Genomic DNA, 22346 nt, shown 5'->3' with positions numbered 1-22346 from the left:
TTTGCCCTAGTAGGTGCCTCTTACATTTTGATATGTGAGTGGAGGAATAAAGATTAAGTTAGCCCAGTTAGATTTCTATTTTAAAAATAATCGAGGGCCAGGAATTAGTGCAGGTGTTCATGGAAGCAAAGGTCGGAAAGCACTGCAGGAGGGGAGAAAAAGGAGGGACAGAGACTTGTTGGAAGTGCTAGGAGCAAACACAGATGCCTTTCCTCTGGCTGATGAGAGCCAAGTTCTTAATGGAAGATGATCGCAATCAATAGAGCCAGACAGCTGATTTATAGAAATGGCATCAAGCTGAAGTAGTGGTCTTTCTTTGCTTAGAGCTGCTGCGAAAGGGGGAAAGGCTACTAGACTGGAGCAACCAGGGGATTCCACAAGTAGACGGGTGGATATGGGTCGGTGTTCGTGAGCACGTTCCCCCATCGGCCAGCCACAGGAGAGCTTCTGAGAGCAGCCTGCTTGAGCCTGGACGCTGAAGACTGCCGGTGGGGCTAGTGCTGCTGCTGTATTTTGGCTGCTGCAGCATCTAGCACTAGGCAGACACACAGTGAGGGGCCGACCGCCTCGGGTGCTCTTCAGAGCCCCGGTTCTGGCTACTACGAAGGAACAAGAAGTTAAAGAGAGAGAAGACTAGGAGGTTTGCAAACTCAAACCAGATATCTAAGGAGCAAAAGGAAAGTGTGAGCTTGAACCAAAATATTAGGCCAAGTGGAGCCAGAGGAAATGTCATCATTGGTAAAGGAGGACTTGGAGAAGAAACTGTTTAAACCCCTATCACAGAATCTGTACGAGTTTATTGAAATAGAGTTCTCCGTCCAGGACAGATACTACCTCTGTGTGTCAGGTAATTGGCTCTTTCTGTTATTTCAAAAAGCAAATTGCCCAAAGATGCTTGGGGGGGTAGAGGGGAATTCTTCGAGTTTCTTTTCTTATTTAGCACATAGATGCTTTTTATGCTGGAGCTTAACTACACCACGTTAAAGGGTTTAGATTCTACAGAAAAAATGTTGAAGTGCTAACACGAAAGAAATATTGTATTAGAATCTTTTGCTTAATTGTTCAGAAATGAAGCTGGGTATGTCCTCCTGGTCTGGTTATTTTGTTCAATATTTTATTTAATTTACTCAAATAGCATGTAAAAGCTCATTATTGCTCATTTTAAAAAAATTCAACAAATTCTTTGTGTACTTCTAAACACATCAGAGAATTGAGTTACAAAGCTCTTTTCCCAACCATTCTGGATGCCCAGGGCTCTCTCTTTTCATCCCAGAAAAGAAACAAAACCTTAGATTTTTCTTCCAGAGCTTCATTTAGACTTCCTGGCAGTTTATTTTGAAGAAAGAAATGATCTTTGAGAAATTCTTTCCCTTATAGGAAAAACAACACTTTAATGGTAGAAATTTGTTCATGAAGATGGAACTTTGAGAATAAAAGGAATGTTTGCTCTTCTTTTTAAAAATTCATGAAAATTGCCGTGAATAGGTTTTTGCACTTAATTAGAATTTGCCTAACCTATCATTTTTGCGTTGAATTTAGATACAAATGCTTATGCCATTATTTAAAATGGAGCACTCCCTTTTTGCAATCCATGCCTTTTAATACTTCACAGAGGCTTAGCAGGAAAGAGCTTAGAAACTTTTAAGTGTTCACTGTAGACTTGTACTTTTAAGGCATACATCTATTTTCTGACATCAACTTATCATTCTCTTCCTGATAATTGTCTTGGGGGAGCTTTTAAAGGTGTCAAGACAGAGTAAGGGAAGTAAGACATCTTTAAAGAAAGCACTAAAGATCCTATAAAATCGTATCATTTCAATAAATATAGTAATATTCACCCAGTAATAAAAAATAATTATCTAACATGTAAGCCTATTTTGCCATATACATACAGTGTGGGGACTTAACATATAAACAAACGTAAAAAACTTAATTGGCTCAGGTAAAAGAAAGAAATTAGGCTATAGAAAAAGGTCAATCAAAACAATCCAAGTGCCGGGCGTGGTGGCGCACACTTGTAATCCCTGCGCTTGGGAGGCTGAGACAGGAGGATCGCACAGGTTCGAAGCCAGCCTCAGCTACTTAGTGAGGCTCTTGGCAACTTAGTGAGACCCTGTTTCCAAATAAAATATAAAATAGGTCTGGGAGTATAGCCCGGAGGTAGAAAGCCTCTGGGTTCCACTCCAGTACCACACACACACACACACACACACACACACACACACATCCAAGTAAGACAAAATATTGTATTCAAATCACTGTATTGTTTTTTACTTAATATATTTAAGCAGATGCTAATTCTGACATTACAATGTAATAAATTTGTACCTACTGTGTTTTCCACTTTATAAAGCCAATTTTTCACTCTGTAACACTAGCATACAATCATTTTTAAAATTATTTAATTTTTTGCGGGTCTGAGCATGGAACCCAGGGATATTCAACCTCCGAGCTATACCCAATGCCCTATTTTTTATTCTTTTTTATTTTGAAACAAGGTCTCACTAAGTTAAAGAGGGCCTCACTAAATAGCTGAGGCTGTCCCCAAACTGGGATCCTCCAGTCTCTGCCTCCCAAATGCTGGGATTACAAGCTTGCACCACCACGCCCGGCTCACATACAAGCACTTTTAATGAAAAAACTAAAATAAAAAATAATCACAGTAATTTACATATCTAATTTACCAAATATGTTTTAGTGTCTTCCTTTTAATTATATAAATAGCTGAACTTTTCTATCTGACATTTTTTAAAGTTTCCTAGAATTAAATGTGTCTCGAAGACTCAATGATTCTGTCCTATGCATGAGAAAACCAAGGTCTTCTCAAAACTGAGACAGAGAAGACAATATTGTGGCATTCCAGATAACATTATAAGCCATAGCAGTTCACTAACTTTTCCCATCTCCTCTGTATCACATCTATCAATTTGAGAGCACTTTCACGAGTGTGACACCTTTTTATGATCATCCCAAAAATATTTTGACAGAACAGTAGTTGAAACGATGCTTGACAGTCTTTGACAATGCTTTACTCAGAAAGTTTCCATTGATAGGAATCAAGCAGTCACATGGTAATTGTTGAAGCAGCTAATCCAGGCCTTGAATGTTATCTACCTTCAGTGAGACAGTCATATAGTTCTGATGCCTCCTTTACACCCTATAATCCAGCACTACTAAATTTGCAAGGCTCGTGGATCCAGAGTAGTCAAATTCCATCATGCATTTTTCAAATTAAAGAAAATATATTTGAGGGCCAGAGGCGAAGCTTAGTGGTAGAGCATGGACTTAGCATGCATGAAGTCTTGAGTTCAATCCTCAGCACCTGAAAATAAAATATGTTTAAGCTTTCTTATCTGACCAGAGCCTGTATTTTTGCAGGCATCTCACAACCACAGCGTATTATCATTTACTATTAAATCTTGACATTTACCTGAAAAATCAGAATAAACTCAATTTCCCTTTCTGTGGTTGGCTAAGATGTACACTGGGGATTTCCTGGGACTTCAGTCCCCTCCACCTCAAGGTTTGCATGGCTATTTCTCCCTGGGATTGGCTTCCTCTGGCCTACAACACCATTATCACTGGCAGTTTACATCAGTGTCTTCTGCTCAGGGAGGGAGGAGCTCTGTATGTGCAGGGATTAGGAAAAGACAAGTCATGTGTGTAATGAGAGCATAAATGAATCAGAAAAATTCTGAAGGCCTGAAATAGCATCTTGAAGCATAAGCTAAAACCACATTGGAAGTAGCAAGGCCTGGTGGAGCAGACCTTGGCGTGCTTGGAATCACGTGGGCCTGGCTGTGAAATCTGGCAATACGTGGTCTGCCTACCAGCTGTGAAGTTTAGGACAAGATAAGTAATTTATCTAATCTCAAGATTGACATCTTTGAAATGGAAGTAAAAACACTTATATCTACATAAAGAGTTTGCCTATTAAATCATTAGGAAAAATCAAACATGATAAATTGTATTCCGAATTAAAAAAAGGGAGAGTTTTTTAAAAGCAGGTTAAACACTTAAATACACAGGAAAAATATATTTACTATAAGATATATCTGTGTGTACATATACTGTAAATGTTTATATATTGTGAGAATAATATATATATAAACATATATAGGTGTGTGTATTTCATACATAATTAATAACTAGGTGTGGTGGCTCATGCTTGTAACCCCAGGACTTTTTGAGGCTGAGGCAGGATGATCCTGGGTTTGAGGGCAACCTCAGCAACATAGCAAGGCTTTTAGTAACCAAATGAGACCCTGTTTTAAAACAAAAATAAAAAGGCTGAGGGTATAGCTTGAAGGTAGAACATCCCTGGATTCAATCTCCATATCACCCCCACACAAAAATATGTAATGAAGAACTGATATAGTATGCTATATATTATGTTTTAATTTTTATGCATATTCAGATATAGATTAATTTTAATTACCCTCATATCTTTAGAAAAACATTTATATTCATGGATATTAATTTAAAAATAAATGACATTTGCTGGAATTATGAAAATAGTATGCATAATTTTTCTAATAATTAGTTTTGATGCCAGAACAGAACTTTTTTCTCTGTGAACCAAAGAATCTAACAATTTTGTCAAATCATTTGCAAAAAAGTGTTAAATAAGTAAAAGATGATACGCAAAGATGGTTGCTAGATGCAATTTTACTGGCCTCACTTGGAACCACTGTTGCTAAATTTGTGAGTGCCCCAGTATCTTATAAACAGAAAACACAAACTAAAGAACTTTTTAAATTTTTCATTTCAGTGGATAATAGCATTATCTGGGGAGAGATTAGTTTAAATCTTTTCAGCATTAAATTGAGAACAAATTATTCTGCTTATCCATACTGTTTTGTATGATTAAAAATGAGGGATAATGTTCTGAATGTTATTTAACTGGGGGTGTGGCTCATGCCTAGCTCGTGCAAGGTCTGGATTCAATCCCTAGCCCAGTAAACAAACAAGCAAAAGATGCTATCATACTGTAGACTAACATCTTCGTGGGTCAAAATATATCCAAACAGCTTATGTATATGTTCTGAAAACAGAACAGAAGCTCTGTATTCATTTTCATTTTTCAAATTACAGATTAACTTTAGGCTGCTTAGATATACAATCATTGACACCCTCCCTTTCACAACTTATTTCCTTTAATAATGATGAATACATTTTGTTTGGCAACAGCATAGGAATCTGTGCTCAGAAAGATAGCACACTTGAGAAAATTCTAATCTGACTGCACTTATTCCTATCTTTGAACGTTAGAAAAAGATACAAAATTGATTTGTAAGAAGTAGGTTTAGCTAAAATATAAAATTCGTCTTAAAGTTCTCATTCTTTTCCTCCTCCTCCTCCTCCTCCTTCCCTCCTCCTCTTCCCCCTTATTTTGTGGTACTGGGGATTGAACCCAGGGACATTCTACCTCTGAACTATATCCTCACCACACCAGGCTCAGTTTTTAGTTTTAAAAGAGTGGTGGCTTGTATATTAGAGTTGGGATATTATAATTATCTCTAAAATTTAAAAAATCCTCAATATGATCATTAACTAGTTACTCTTGAGACAGATGTTTCTATTGGCAGATTTTCTACTATGGAAATAGGTATAAATGTGGAAACCAACATAATCTGCCTGTTCTAGAGTCCAAGCCACATCCTTTGCAGAGTGAATGGAAACTTCATAGCAGAACTTGGGATAAAAATATTACATTTTTTTCATTATTAGAATGGCATTGTTAATGGTGGGATAAGACGGAGGGACTATGACAGAGCACACCTTCTGCTTGTCAGGCACAAGTCTACTTACGTTGTCAACTTCATGACAGCCTATGCACTAAGTAAAATCCTGTCTTTTTTTTTTTTGGCAATACTGAGCATTGAACCCAGGGGCATTCTACCTCTGAGCTACACTCCCCAGCCCTAATTTTTATTCTTTATTTTTAAACAGGGTCTCACTAAGTTGTGGAGGGCCTCACTAAGTAGCTGAGGCTGTCCACGAACCTGTGATCCTCCTGTCTTAGCATCCCAAGTACTGGCATTACAAGCATGCACCACCACGCCAGGCTCTAAAATCCTATCTTGTAGATGAGACATGGTGGTCACAGAAGTTAAGTGATTAGCCTGAGGTCACACGGGTAAAACTCATTCTAAAACTCAAATTCTTTCTACTCTGCGACACCAATTATTTTTTCGTGGTACTCGGTATTGAACCCAGAGAATTCAACCTCTGAACTACATCCCCAGCCCTCTGTTTTATTCTTTATTTGGAAACAGCGTCTCACTAAATTGCAGAGGGCCTCACTAAGTAGCTGAGGCTGGCCATGAACCTGGGATCCTCTTGTCTCAGCCTCCCAGGTACTGGGATTACAAGTGTGTACCACCACACCCAGTCTCTACCACATGGCTTCTAGCCAGTAAGAATAGCTACTGTTCTTAACACAAGTGCCAGACACGTATTATCACAGAAACTTCAAATGTATTATCTTATGTGCCACTTCTTACGAATGACAAATTTGATGCTTACACTGTGGTTAAATAACTCGCCCAAAGCTGGGGGTGGTGGCGCACGCTTGTATTCCCAACATTTTGGAGGCTGAGACAGGAGGATCTGGGTTCGCAGCCAGCCTCAGAACTTAGTGAGGTCCTTTGCAACTCAGTGAGATCCTGTTTAAAATATAAAGAATAAAAATTGGGCTGGAGGTATAGCTCGGAGGTAGAATGCCCCTGGGTTCCATCCCCAGTACCGAAAAAAAAAAAAAATTAACTAGCCCAAGATTGCCAACTAGCAAGTGACAAATGGAGACTTTAAATCCAGGTCCTCTTGTGCCTAACCACTTTCAATATCACTTTCAGTAGGTGCACTGAGAATTCACTAGATGTGCACTCATAGGACAAAGCTTGTATGAGCCTCGCAGGAGGGCCCTTGCTGTTGCTTGGGTGTTTCTGCTCCCACAAAAGCACTTTCCTTCCTTTCTACTCTCCCTCTCCTATTTCTTACAGACAAATTTGCTTACAGCCAGTTGTTTCAACACTATTTTTTTTTTTTTTGCAGTACTGGAGATGGAGCCCAGGGATATTCTACCTCCAGCTATACTCCCAGCCCTATTTTTTATTCTTTATTTTGAAACAAGATCTCACTAAATTGCAGAGGGCCTCCCTAAGTACCTGAGGCGGACCACGAACCACAATCCTCCTGTTTCAGCCTCCCAAGTACTGGGATTACAAGCCTGTGCCACTATGCCCCGCTTTGTTTCGGCATTTTAAAATCACACAGTATAGTCCCCAAAATTTATTTTATGAAATAGTTTTAGAAAATATTATTTGCAATTTACTTTTTGTGATGAAATCAGTGATAGTCTTCTCAATAAGCCATCATCAATACATTGTAATATTTTATTGAGGCTTCTTTTCTTTGCTATAGCATGGTACTTTTTCTATTATTTAACTTAAATAATATTGAAAACAGTTATTTAACACTAAGATTGTAAGTAAGAGTCATTTATTTACTTAAAGCATTTCTGTGCAATTTACTTGCGAGCTACTCTTTTTTTCTCTATTCTGCCAAATTATATTGAACCAGTTGGCCAATTTTCTTTTCATTTAGCCTCATCAATAAACTGACTGTTTTGACAGAGTACTTGAGGCATTTATTAATGACAAAGTTTGTTTTAAAATTAACTGTGAAAATAAATGGTTGTTAAGTTTAAGACTGTAATTCTAGACATGCCACCTAAAATGTTAAAAGTGGTGCAGATGAGTTGTGACGTTACCTGGGTTTATAGATATCACTCCTTAAACTAGGATTATGTAACAGGCTCCGATGTTACTGAAACCATTTTCGCTATATAAACACACTTCTGTTTTAAGGCGACGTGCTAAGTTTCCACTTTGCCAGTGCATTAATGTGAAGATGGCCATTTAATTTTGTCTGGCAGCAAAGCCCTGGGATGGAATTTAGGGGTTGGGTCAACTCCAGCCAGAGCCGACTTGTTTGGCTTATGGTTACAGAGAATTCTTGGAGCCTCTGAGCTGTAAAGGAAGATGCACTGTCAAATTAAGGAGGCTGTGTTCCCTCTGCGCTGCATCCTTTAGACAAAAGGTTAACTTTTAAAGCATGCTCTTTTATTTTCTTGGCTTGGGGTTAGTGGGACAGTGACCATTCACATAAGCAAATGCGAGGACTGGGAATTTCCATTGTCTTTACTGCTCTTTTCACCATTCTCTACTTCTAACTCATCCTTTATGGAACTTCCCAAAATAATTTTCTAAAATTTAAATCTCAGCCTGTCCATTCACTTAAAATTTTTCGGAGACACCTTCCCCGACCCCCCGCCACAGCTTTAGAACACCATGTGGACTCCTTACCTTGGTGTTCCAGATCCTTCAGGGACCAGCTCTTGCCCAGCTTGCTCCCTTTCCTCTGCCCGTACCCCCTCTCAACAGTAGCAAGTACTTGTAATGATTCCAGAATGCAAGTACTGCATGCCTTCTGCGCCTAGGTTTGTCTAAAGCTCCATTTACCCTTTTCTGCATTTAACTAACTCCTGCTGCCCTTTGCAACCCAGCCACCTCCCTCAGGAAGATGTTGCTCCTCTGTGTTCCTCTCTGTCCCCCTTTTCACAGCACCCTGAGCAGAGGTTTTCTTTTCAAAAGCCCCACTCCCTACCATCTCAGTGAGAGCAGAAATGGTGTCCTGTAAGAGTTATTTTTTTTTCAATTACTACCACCATGCTTGGTACAAAAAGGGCATGCAATTATATATCATCTTAATGAATGGAATGAGGGCTCTATAGTAAATCAACTTCTTATTATAATATGTACATGAGACAATAGAATATGCTCCCTGGAAATTACATTTTCATGCAGTATCCATCTAGATAGTTCTCCATATCTCCCCATTCCCATTCTCTCTCAACCCCCAATGTAGCTACTGAGATACTACCTGGAGTAAGAACATTCTGTTGGTTCTGAGGTAGAGCTTCTGTTAGCAGACACAACTAACTGCCTCCTAGTGGAAGGGACCTCCTCCAAAACCTTGCCCTTAGGAAGTGTGACATGATCGGCTATGCCTCTATGCCAGTGCATCAGCCTAACAACTTCTAATCTTTTTCTCTTCCCAAAGCTAACAACTAGCCCTGTGCAGATGGGCCCTTCTTAGGGCTAGAGAAGTACAAATGTGCAGAAACCTACCAACTTCTGCACATCAGGCAGATTCTAGACTGAGTCATCCGCTGACCCTGGGCTCAGATCTTCTGCCTAAGGTCCTCCGCAGACATGGCCCTCAATCGCTCCCCACTCTCTAAAATGTGTCCTTCCTCCTCTTCAAAACTCGGGGAACATATGGCCTTTCGCCTCCTTTGTTAACATTCTTTTTATTCTCCTCTAACTTAGGGATGAGCATAAAATGTGCACAAAATGAGTATTAGTGTATGCAGGAGTCCTTTGCCAGACATATTCTGTACTTGTCACTGTAGAGAAATGGCCATTGGAATGGAAACCAGTGTATCTTCCCCAAGTCAGATTCAGAGCCAAGGCTGAATGACAAAATGACTTTGCAGGATTGTCTCCAAACTGTAGAAATCCGTGTCTCTGATCCCCATGGCATCACGCTGCTGGGCCTCTTTCTGAAGTCCCTTCTCAGACTTCTTTGCTGCATCTTTCTTCTCTACTTTCTCTTACCTCTTTCCTCTGCTCTTTCCCCTAGAACACACACAAAAATCTGAAGTCTATTTTCATTCCTAAATTACAAAACTTTCATCTTCTTCTCTCCTGAGATCATTTATGTAGGCCTCATCTTTATGTCAAAAACATACGGACGACAGCCAGCTCACCCTTCATACTCCCTATTTGGGTTTGCATCCAGTGTTTGTTTGTTTGTTTGTTTGTTTCTTTCTTTCTTTCTTTCTTTCTTTTCCTTCTTTCCTTCCTTTCTTCTTCTGTAGTACGTTTGTTATGAACAGAAAACAACTACTCTCTGAATGGCATTCCAACTGCTGTATCTTAACATCAAATAGTCTGAAGATTACATTTACTTCTTATTTTTAGCTTATTACAGTACAGGAGGAACAGAAGGATAAAAGGTGTGTGGCTGTGGTTTATACATGAGGAACAGGAGAGAGGTCGGGCATGCTAGCCCATACCAGTAATCTCAGTACTTGGGAGGCTGAGACAGGAGAATCACAGGTTTGAGGCTAGCCTCAGCAATTTAGCAAGACCCTGTTTCCAAATTAAAAATTAAAAAATAGGGCTGGGGGAATAGCTTGGGGGTAGAATAACTGTGGGTTTAATTCCCAGCACTACAAAAAAGAAAACAAATATAAATGAAAAAAAGAACAGGCGTAGGTGTTAAGTACCTACCCTCTACCCTCATACTGAAACCTAATAGCACCTCAGAACTAAACAGGAGAAAGAAAAAAAAAAAGCTGGCTGTGTTAGAAACACAGCCAGTATCAGATAAGCCTTGAAAGAATTATTTGGCTATGCCATTAAAATTAGGGTCAAACCTTTATTTGTTCATTTGTTTTCATTGAGGCAGAGACAACCAGAAGCAGAAAAGTAAATACCTCCTGTGATGACTGTATTTGAGGACTGTAGAGAGGTGGGGCAATGGATGAAATTCAATTGTCTAGGAGCCAGTTCCCTTTGAGCCATTTCAGATCTTTGCAGGTGCCAATCTTCCAAGGTCTCTGATATTAAAGTCCTCTGAGTGCAAAATTGTGTCCAGTTGGCAGAACAGAGCATCCTGTGTCACTTCTGTACAATACCATCCATGTCTCATCTGCAACATTACTTGAATTTGTCACTTTTCCCACTATCCCTTTCCCATGCCTCTGTTGCCACAATAGCCAGTCTTCCTTTTCCTTCCTTCCTTCCTCCCTCCCTTCCTCACTACTCCTCTTCTTCTTCTTCTTCTTCTTCTTCTTCTTCTTCTTCTTCTTCTTCTTCTTCTTCTTCTTCTTCTTCTTCTCCTCCTCCTCCTCCTCCTCCTCCTCCTCCTCCTCCTCCTCCTCCTCCTCCTCCTCCTCCTTCTCCCCCCACCCTCTCCATAATGGAAGTTGAACCCAGATTGAACCAGAGATTCTACCTCTGAGCTAATCCCTCAGCCCTGTTTTATTCTTCATTTTGAAAAAGAGTCTCACTAAGTTGCTGAGGGATCTGTCTACGTTGCTGAGACTGGCCATGAACAGTGATCTTTCTTTCGCAGCCTCCCAAGGACTGAGATTATATGCATGTGCCACTATGCCCGGTGCATAACAGACTTTAAAACAAATAAAACACTTCAACATACACGGTAAGCCAAGCACTATCCAAAATCCTTTACATACTTTATCTACATTAATCTATTTTTTTTTTTAGGTATTGGAAAGTGAACCCAGGGCCTTCTACCTCTGAGTTATACCTCCAGTTGTCTTTCTTTCTTTCTTTCTTTCTTTCTTCCTTCCTTCCTTCCTTCCTTCCTTCCTTCCTTTCCTTCATTTTCCCTTTCTTTCTTTCTTTCTTTCTTTCTTTCTTTCTTTCTTTCTTTCCTTCTTTCTTTCTCTCTCTTTCTTTCTTTCTTTCTTTCTTTCTTTCTTTCTTTCTTTCTTCTTTCCTTTTGGTGGTACTGGGGTTCCCAGAAATCCTTCTACCTCCAGCCTACACTCCCAGGCCTATTTCATATTTTTATTTGGAAACAGGGTCTCTTAAGCCAGCAGCGGCTAGCTTCAAACCAACGCGATCCTCTGTCTCCGCCTCCCAAACACGGGGATTACAAGTGTGCACCACCATGCCTGGCTTATTCTTTATTTTGAAACAGGGTCTCACTAAATTGAGGAGGGCCTCATTGAGTAGCCAAGGCTGGCCACGAGCATGTGCCCTCTTGTCCCAGCCTCCCAAGTACTAGGATTATATTCATGAGCCACCACACCCGGCTTTACTTTAATCTTTTTTTTTTTTTTTTTTTTTGGTGGTGGTACTGGGGTTCCTGGAAGCCCTTCTACCTCTGGGCTGCACTCCCAGACCTATTTTATACTTTTTTATTTTTGGAAACAGGATCTCTTAAACCAGCGTGGCTGGCTTCAAACCTGCGCGATCTTCCTGTCTCCACCTCCCAAGCAAGGGGATTACAAGTGTGTGCCACCACACCCAGCTACTTTAATCTTTATACCCTGTGAATTTGTATCACTCTCATGTTCACCTTATAGCATGAAAAAATGAAGTTTATTCTCTTTAGATACTAACCTAATCCCACCGTACGAATATCAAGAGCCCACTGAACACATTGTCTCCTCCAAGATCCTACAGTTGCTCTTTTTTTCTCTCTCCCTTAATGTATCCTGTGCATTTCTGATACCAGAAAAACACTCCTTTCTCAAGACACAATTTTATTAGTTCCTGGCTCATGGAGAAAGGGGACTAGTAGCTAAATATTGCAGTATGAGCTTGCACTGAACCCTTGATGCGATGTGCTCTTCTTAGACTTGTCCATCTGCTCAGCTCCCTTTCCAGCTCCATAATCTACTCTGACTTCAGTTGTTCATCTTGATTTCAATACCATCTGCAGCTTCAGAGGAAAGTAACTTCCTTCATCGACCCCAACCTGGACCCTTAATGTGCAGACCAGCCTCCCACCTCTCTTGCCAGAGGAGCGGATTCAGACACCACAACTCCACAGTGGTTTCTGTTGCTTTGCAAACCCAGACTCTTTCATAATATTTTTCATAACCTTTTCAACCTAGTACATCCTATCACAGGCTAACACCAGCCAATCTACTTTCCTTCTTCTACTTGGTTGAGCCTCTATCTTCTATACATTTCTTCCTGCTGCCCCTCACCTAGAAATGCCTTCACGATGACCTCCACCTTTCCAAATTGGACTAATTTTTAAACCCCATCTCAAATTCTATTTATTCCACAGTTCCTTCTTTACTATCCCAATATTCTCCCTTCTTAGATCTCCTCTTGAAAATAGCCTACTCCACTCACTTGTCTGGCACTATGATTTTATTGTAATCTGCTGCATTCTATCTACAGAAGCAGGGGGATTTTATCTTAGTCCGTTTTGTGGGGCCATAACATAATACCTGACACTGGGGAATTTTGAATGACTAAAGATTTATTTCTTATAGTTCTGGAGAGCCTGGAAAATCCAAGGTCAAGGGGCCCACTTCTGGTTAAGGACTTCTCGTTCTGTGGTCCCATAATAGAAAGCAGAAGGATGGATATGGAACAAGCCCAACTCATCCTTTTATTGGTATCATGCTCCCACAGTTACTACCTTACTCTTATGATAACAGCATTCATCCATCCATGAGGGCAGAGGTCCAAACATTATTCTAGCAATCTAGAATCACAGTGGTTGCAAAAATAAAATTAACATGTTGAGCAAATTTTGGGGCATATTCATGAAGCTACAGATATATCTGGGCTGCACATTTTGGAGTGCATCTATAATGTGAGTTCAAGGTCATTACACAAAAAAGTATATAGAATACTAAAAAGTATGACTTGAATAATTTATAATCTTATAAGAGTTGATGTAATCACCTCTTAAAGGTCCCACCTCTCAACACTGTTTCTTTTAGGATGAAGTTTCCAACGCAGGAACTTTGGAAGATAGATGCATTTAGACCATAGCAGCATGCCAAAGTGGTACCTTCCAGAACCAAAAGAGAGCCTTTGCCCAAAATAAATTACAATCTCATAATGTCTGTGTGACATTATCCATCTTGAAAGAAAACTTTAGATATTTGCTCTCTACCTGCCACCTCTTTATAATATGCTATTAGAAGTCACCCATATGTACAACCTTGTCTCCTTAACAAAATCATACATTTCTAAAGGAGAAAGATCACATCTCTGGTTTGTCACCTCTGTGGCATTTATAATTATCAAGCAAATGCCAAAGAGTAATACTCCTTTATTAACTCATTTATCATTTTCAACCCAAGAGCTCTATTCTCAAATATTGATTCTTCTGATGTGTTTAAATGAGACCAAAAACAAATGATTTTAAGATGAGGAAGTTATTTCCCTCATTTTGTTTATAAAAAATAAGCAAACATTCTTCCACATCTTTTGAAGTATAGTACTAAAACCTCTCTGTCGGTGGCACACGTTGAGCATTCAAATTCAAGAGAGACGCTTGCAAGGATTAAAAATCTTAAACAGTACTAAACATCCCAAGTGTCACAGCAAGTTTAGAGGAAAGTGTTGCAGTTCCCATGGCCTGCTTTCGGTGCCTTGTTGCTATGTAAGCAGAACTATTTGCTTTTCTTACTTCACTCTTAGTGTCATCAATTAAAATTACAACTTGTTCTGGTAAACACTTTGGCACTGGCTGTATGCTAATGCAAAGCTTCTTATTTCCTGCTCAAAGTGGAATGCCATTCTGTACCCCAAAGCTCAAAGCTCAAAGCTCAGTGTTCTAGCTGACAGGCATTACTGTGGCAGCATAGAACCACAATGGTAGCAAAAAGAGTTAACGTGTTGAGCAAATTTGAGGACATATTCATGAAGGTACAGATACATCAGGGCTGAAAATTTGGGGTGCATCTCTAATGTGGGTTCAAGTTCATTATATCAAAAGGGTATACAGAAGTTAGGTGTGGTGGCACGCACCTGTAATCCCAGTACTTGGAGCAGGAGATGAAAGGATTCCAGGTTTGAGGACAGTCTTAGCAACATAGTAAGACTCTCCCTCAGCAACCTAGAAAGACCTTCCTTGCTTCAAAATAAAATATAAGCTGGGTGTGGTGGCACATGCTTATAATCCCAGGACTTTGGAGTCTGAGACAAGGAGGTTACAAAAAAAATATTGTATGATTCCACTTATATGAAATTTCTGAAATAGATGAATTCAGAAACAAAGTAAATTAGAAGTTAGCAGATATTTGGAGGAGGGAAGGTTGAGTTGTTGCTTAATGGTTACAGAGTTTCTGTTGGGTGATGAGAAAGTCTAGGACTGGTGATAGTTGCACAGTGTGGTGAATTCATGTGATCAATACTACCAATTCATAAATTTAACAATGGCTAAAAATGATCCAGGCATGGTGGCAGAGGTTTGTTATCCCAATACTTAGAAGGCTGAGACAGGGGGATTGCAGGTTCACGGCCAGCCTCAGCTACTTAGTGAGACCCTGTTTCAAATAAAGAATAAACAAATAGGACTAGGGGTGTGACTCAGAGGTAGAATGCCCCTGGGTTCAATCCCCAGTACCACAAAAAATAATAAAAATCATAAATAAATAGATAAATAAATAAAATATAAAAGGTCTGGGGGTATAACTAAGAGGTAGAATTCCCATGAGTTCAATCACAGTAAAACACACACACACACACACACACACACACACACACACACACACACACTATACATAATACTAAAAAGTAAGACTTGGATAATTTATAATCTTACAAGAATTTATGTAAACTAAGTATTTCTTCTCTTCTACAGTGACCAAAAATGACGAAGTAAAGATATTTATGGTGAAACACTACAGAATAGGCCTAGATGAAAAATATGAAGTGACAAAAAAGTGGTCTTTGAACGATCTGCAGATGATTGATGGCAAAGAAGCAGACACCGTAAGTGTTGCGTTTCATAAGAGAGATGTAGGATCAATACGCTGGAGGTCTTTATGTTTAATATCCCACTTCCTATATTCTTGGCATGAACTAAGTGTTAAAATGACAGCATATTGTTCTTAAGTGGTAGGGATTAATTTCCTGGGATGATCTAGTTTTTTGTTTGGCTTTTATGAGTTTGAATTTGAATTTTGACTATTAAATTTTAAAGCATCTTTCCCAAGGTCCTCTTGACAGGTTAAGCACAATCTACCCATTGATCCTAAAACTTTAAGTGCCATTTTCCCAAACATACACTTCTACCTCCACTCCACCCCAATTTCTTCCATAAGTTTTGGGCATTCCTTCCCTTTGTCAGCAAACCCACTGTAAGCAAGCCCTCCTTCATCCTTTAGAAACATGGTATTACCTAGAAATCCTGTAATCTTAGAGTTGAACCAGGAGAAAGACTGGACACTCCAGTCTCAGTCTCCCACTCAATCACGTAACAAGTCACTTGTCCCGGTCTGTCCTTCAACTCTTCTGTCAAGTTCCCTCCTTGAACTTTATTTATTTGTTTATTATTTAGTACTGAGGGTTGAACCCAGGTCTTTGTGCATGCTAGGCAAGCACCGAGCTACATTCTCAGTCCTTACATTTCTTTTTTTTTTTTTTTTTTTTTTTTGGTGGTGGTGGTACTGGGGTTCCTGGAAGCCCTTCTACCTCTGGGCTACACTCCCAGACCTATTTTTACATTTTTATTTGGAAACAGGGTCTCCTAAGCCAGTGCACGTGGCTGGCTTCGAACCTTTGCGACCCTCCTGTCTCTGCCTCCCAAGCGTGGGGATTACAAGCATGCACCACCACGCTCGGCTTTACATTTCATTTTGAGGCAGGGTTTTACTAAGCTGCCCAAGTTGGCCTTGAACTTATGATCCTCCTGCCTCAGTATCCTGCGTAGCTGAGATTATAGGCTTGCACCACACCTCCTAACAAAACTCATTGATTCTTAATTGTAATAAATGCCATATTTTTAGTTTAGAATATTGTTCCAACCTACCAAAATTTCTGATATCTGGATTTTTAAAATATCATTATAATATAGAATATTTAATAAACAGAACACTTAAGACTTAATCTAAGTCAATAATAAAATTGATAATAAATACATCTGTAATCCCAGTATTTGGGAGTCTGAGACAGGAGGAACACAGGTTTGAGGCAAGCCTCAGCAACTAACTAAGACTGTTTCAAAATAAAACATAAAAAGAAAGAGATGTGAGTATAACTCAGAGGTAGAATGACCTGGATTCAATCCCCAGAATAATTAATAATAATAATAATAATAATAATTAATAATAAATTGAAGCCAGGAATGGTTGATACTAATCTATAGTTCAGGAATTAACCATCCTCATCTAAATATGGGCTCATTTTTTTCTTTTTTCTCATCTCTAATATTCCTGAGAATATTAATATTTTATTAATATTAATAAATATTAATGTTATTTACATTGTAAAAATATTAATATTTTCTACAAAAACTATCCAGTTCCTGAGATATATCCAACAAGCCTGTCAACTGTAACTCATTTGAAACAATTAGCTACCTTCTTTTTTTTCCCCCTTACATTTCTTGGTCTCTTTGGCTACCTTCTTTTTTCCCCCTTACATTTCTTGGTCTCTTTAGCTACCTTCTTTTTTTTTCCCCTTACATTTCTTGGTCTCTAATTCCATCCCAACATTACTGATACTTTTCAATTTTGAAGACCATGACCTTTGATAGTGAATTAGAAACAAAAGAGAAGTTGAATGTTTCTGTTTTTCTTCTTGCTGAAAGACATATGATCTTACATTGCCAGAAGAAAAACTACAATATTGAAAGAGTAGGAGCTTTTTCTTTTTAAGATTTCTTTTCTATGAAGAAGTAAAAATATCTTGGCTGTTCTGGGACTTTTCACTTCTCTCTCTTGGAATGGAACCCTCAGGAGTCACCATTTATTATGTTTTTCTTAATGGCAATGATAGAGTTGTCAATAAAACAATTTCAAGCCAGAAAGATGTCAGCTTTAAAATGGAATGGAAAGTGAAGTCAATTTATAAAGCAGAAATCAAGATGATCTTGGATTTGGAGACTGACTGGTACAACCGGGGACAGGATGGTGTAGCAGAAGCTGAGATTGAGCATTCTGGGAACTTACTTCTTGTCCTGGCTCTGAAAGTGACCACAGGCAGAGCCAGCACTTCACCTCTCTGGAAACTATTACCCCAGCCAGAAATGAGGTGTTCCTAAATAATCTATGAGGGCCCCTTCTGCTCTAGAATTCTACCAGAGAAAGAAAAAAGAGAGGGAGGGAAGGAGAAAGAAAGGAAAGAGGGAAGGAAGGGAAGAAAGGCTGGTTCTATGTGCATGTGTGCTCAACTAAAGGAAAAGATTAATCCTCTCTAATTATCCCAAAGACATAAAAGATATTTTCTACATGATGAGAAGTGAATGTTTGAGAGAGAAAACTATGTAAGGAGTGTCATTACTATCTAGTGATGAAATGGATGTGATTTCCTTTCATTGAGTGTATAAAATTGTTTTTCAATGAGCTTTAAAAAAATTGCAAGGTGTGACTAGGGGAGTTCTGCCTTTAAAATCACACCACCCAGCCAGGCATGGTGGCACACGCTTATAAGCCCTGCGCTTGCGAGGCGGAGACAGGAGGATCATTCAGGTTTGAAGCCAGCCTTGCTGGCTTAAGAGACCCTGTTTCTAAATAAAAGTATAAAATGGGTCTGAGAGTGTAGCCTGAGGTAGAAGGGTTTCCAGGAACCCCAGTACCACCAAAAATAAATAAATGAATAAATGAATGAATGAATGAATGAATGAATGAATAAAATAAAAAATAAAATCACACCACCTATGTACAGTCTTTTTTATTTTATTTTATTTCATTTTGCAGTAATAGGGATGGAACCCAGGAACCCAGGTGCATTCTACCTCTGAGCTACACTGCCAGCCCTATTTTTTATTCTTTATTTTGAAACAGGTTGCAAAGGGCCTCACTAAGTAGCTGAGGCTGGCTGTGAACCGCGATCCTCCTGTCTTAGCTTCCCAAATGCTGGCATTACAAGCATGTGCCACCATACCTGGCATCACAGTCTTTTAAAAACAATTTGGATTTGGTTTTGTTTTGTTTTTGAGGGGGAGAAACTGGGGATGGAATCCAGGGGCATTCTATCTCCAAACTATACCTCCAGTCCTATTTTTTATTTTTAAACAGGGTCTCACTAAGTTGCTAAGAGCCTCACTAAGTAGCTGAGACTGGCCACAAATCTGCAATCTTCGTGTCTCAGCCTCTCAAGTACTGTGATTACAAGCCTGTGCCACCAGGCCCAGTGTTTTTGTTTCTGTTTTGTTTTTATTATGATATTTGACACCAGTTTCACAATCTTTCGGGGCAGATCTGAGAAAAAGAGCTACCATTTGTTTATTACACTCTCTAGTAGGCAGTTTATATGATTAAGCTCATGTAAACCTTACAGCACCCCTATCAAGAATGAGGAGAAAAGCAAAGCCAGAGCAGAGAATTGGTTTGCCCATGGTTACATCCGAGAATCAAAACCCATGCTCTCTTTCCTGCCATCTGAAGAATGTTCACATTTGAAAAAGAAAGAAAAAGAACCTAGTTGTTTGTATGTAATGTTTGCATGCTACCTACTAATGAATTAGTGCTCTTGTGTGGTTTGGTCCCATTCCGCCTCTTCATCGTTTAGGCAACATTTACCTCCATCTCCTTTCGTAAGGACTACTTCGGACCCATCCAACACACATTTGTTGAGAATGCAGTAATTGCCGTGGATAAGCACTAGGAATACAAAGATGCATAATGCAAAATATGCACCCCCAAGGAGAGTTGGGAGTTAGGCAGATAATGAATGCGAACGCATTTTGTAAACAGAAATACATTTTGTACACTTTATAAATGCATGGCATATATTTGTGGTGTGTGTATGGGTGTGTGTGGTGATTGGGATCAAATCGAGGGCCTCACTCCTGCTTGACAAGTGCTGCACCACTGAGCTATATGACCAGCACAAATGCAAGACACAATTGTCACTACTATGAGTAACAGTAGCAGTTATTGTCATTTTACTATGTAGGACCTAGACTGAATTATATGTCTACTTTTTCTTTTTTCTTTCTTTTTTTTGTGGTAATGGGGATATAATCTACCTCTTAGCTATACTCTTAGCCTTATTTCATTCTTTATTTTGAAACGGAGTCTCAATAAGTTGTGGAGGGCCTCACTAATAGCTGAGGCTGGCTGCAAACCTGCAATCCTCCTGTCTCAGCCTGCCAAGCACTAAGATTACAAGCGGGTGTCACCATGCCCAGCTTTCTACTTTTTCTTGAAACATCTTCTCCAGAAACATCACAGGACCCTAGAGTATTCCAATAAGAGATGCTCTTTAGTAATTTGTCCATTTTAGTCAAATGATATACTGGTCTTTACTATTACTGTCAAAGGTTATTCTTTGCTGTTAACTCCAAAGTCATCAAGTTGGTGACCTGTAGCATGCCAAAGGCTAACTAGCCATCCTGTATTTCCCCCATTTGACTTTGAAATATCACAAAGGACCAACCTCCAGTAGGGTACAGAGAAAAAACATTTCCTCTCCTCCAGAAGTTCAAAGTGGTTTATTCTCTTCTTCCATCCCTATTAATCCTCTCAAATCCACTATACTTGGAACACTTGGTAACTGCATATTCTATGATGTTTTACTTGTGTAACTGAAAATATGCAGAGGCTTAAAAATAGTCTTTTAATTGTTTGTTGTTTAGAAGCAATTATATTTGAAGCAAATAGCTTTGCATAACTCATTTGTAGATTTTAGAAATAGGTTTGATACTGATACCTTACAATCAATAAACATATCCAAGAGAAGATGAGAGAATCCAGGAAATTACTTTCATGGCTGCACATTAAATCACATTCCTCTTTCTTTTCTAGGACAATCCGTTTTTTGATCTGCACTTCAAGAAAGTGTACAGTTTGGAAGCATATAGTTGTGCTTCTAAATATACCTTTGCTCGAACTGTGAATAAGCTGAATCATGCCTATCTTAAGAAGGACTTGCAGATCGTGAACTTTGATTCTACTTACATTAATGATGATTCCATTTGGTCCTCCAACAACAAGGACTGCTTGGTCCTCATGAGAATATGCTTTTATGCTTTCAACCTTGTGTGTTTGTCCCTGTGTCCCCTGCCACTTTGAAAATGTATCTCATTCTTTCATCAGTATCCTATGGAAATGGTTCCCAACTAAATACTGATAGTCAAACATGTGTCTTTCTCCTCTACCAATGGCTACTATTTATATGAAAGTAAAATGATGCTTTGTGACTTGCAGTAAAATGTGTTTCAATGAAATCATTCAACATTTGGGACTTTTTTTTGTCAATTTGTTCCACGGTAATTTTGGATGGAGTTGTGTAGCTTGGATTAAATTAGTATTCTGCTAAAATGTAACAAAGAGTACTTTAGGAGAATTAGATAGATAGGCATGGTGGCACCCACCTATAATCCTAGTACTTGGAAGGCTGATATTGGAAGGTCCCAGGTTTGAGGACAGCCTCAGCAAGTAGTGAGACTCTTATCAACCTATTAAGACCCTGTTTCAAATGAAAAATAAGACAGGGCTGGGGTATATCACGGAGGTAGAATGCCCTTTGGGTTCAATTCCAAGCATCACACTTATGCACAAAGAGAATTAGATATATGGAAAGTCATCTCATGTTTATGGATAAGAAGATAATACTTTCAAAATGTCAGTACTAGCCGGGTGTGGTGGTGCACCCTTGTAATCCCCACACTTGGGAGGCGGAGACAGGAGGATCCGTGCAGTTTCGAAGGCAGCCTCAGCTGGCTTAAGAGACCCTGTTTCCAAATAAAATATAAAATAGATCTGGGAATATAACCCAGAGGTAGAAGGCCCCTGGCTTCCATCCCTAGTACCACCAGAAAAAAAAAAATGTTAGTACTAATCAAAGCAATCTGCAGATTCAATGTGATTCCTATCAAAACTCCAACAGCCTTTATGGCAGAAATGAAACCATCAATTTCTAAAATTTATTTGGCATTCCAAGGGACTGTAAATAGCAAAAGGATCTTTAAATAGAGTGCAAAGTTGGAGGTCTCATACTTTTGGTTTCAAACTTCATTACAAAGTTGTAAACAAAACAGTGTGGTATTGGCATAATTCTAGATATAGAGACCACTAGAATAGAATTGAGTTCAGAAATAAACCTGTTTGTCTATAGTCAATTGATTATTTTGTGGTACTGGGGGTGGAACCCAGGGTCTTTTCTACCTCTGAGCTATACCCCCAGACCTATTTTATACTTTATTTGGAAACAGGGTCTCACTTAGTTGCTGAGAGCCTAAGTAGGTGGCTTCAAACCTGTGCGATCCTCCTATCTCAGCCTCCCAAGCGCTGGGATTACAAGCATGTGCCACCATGCCCAGCTCTATTCAATTGATTTTTGACAAGGGTACCAAGTCCATTCAAAGGGAAAAGTATTATCTTTTTAACAGATGGTTCTGGTAAAACTAGATGTTAATCGATGAATGAAATTAGACCCTTTTTCTTCATACCATATACAAAAATTAACTCAAAATGGACCAACAGCCTGAATATAAAAACTAAAACCACAAAACTTAAAAAAGAAAAAAACCACAGAGGAGCTGGGCATGGTGGAGCACTCTTCTAATCCCAGTGCTTGGGATGCTGAGACAGGAAGATCACA

General features: G+C 39.2%; 1 protein-coding gene across 1 annotated transcript; it reads left to right on the top strand.

Moving 5' to 3' along the window:
- Window positions 1–726: 726 nt before the first annotated feature.
- EXOC1L (exocyst complex component 1 like) lies at window positions 727–20815 on the top strand (the record flags this gene model as incomplete). Its single annotated transcript, XM_080697066.1, has 3 exons — window positions 727–847; window positions 15439–15569; window positions 20549–20815. 3 exons carry the CDS (start codon window positions 727–729, stop codon window positions 20813–20815), a joined length of 519 nt encoding a protein of 172 aa, XP_080553192.1.
- Window positions 20816–22346: the final 1531 nt, after the last annotated feature.

Source organism: Muscardinus avellanarius (assembly GCF_963383645.1).
Source record: "Muscardinus avellanarius genome assembly, chromosome: 6".
Lineage (NCBI taxonomy): Eukaryota > Metazoa > Chordata > Mammalia > Rodentia > Gliridae > Muscardinus > Muscardinus avellanarius.
Note: the sequence above shows the minus strand (reverse complement) of the source record. Positions and strands in the feature narration are given on the sequence as shown.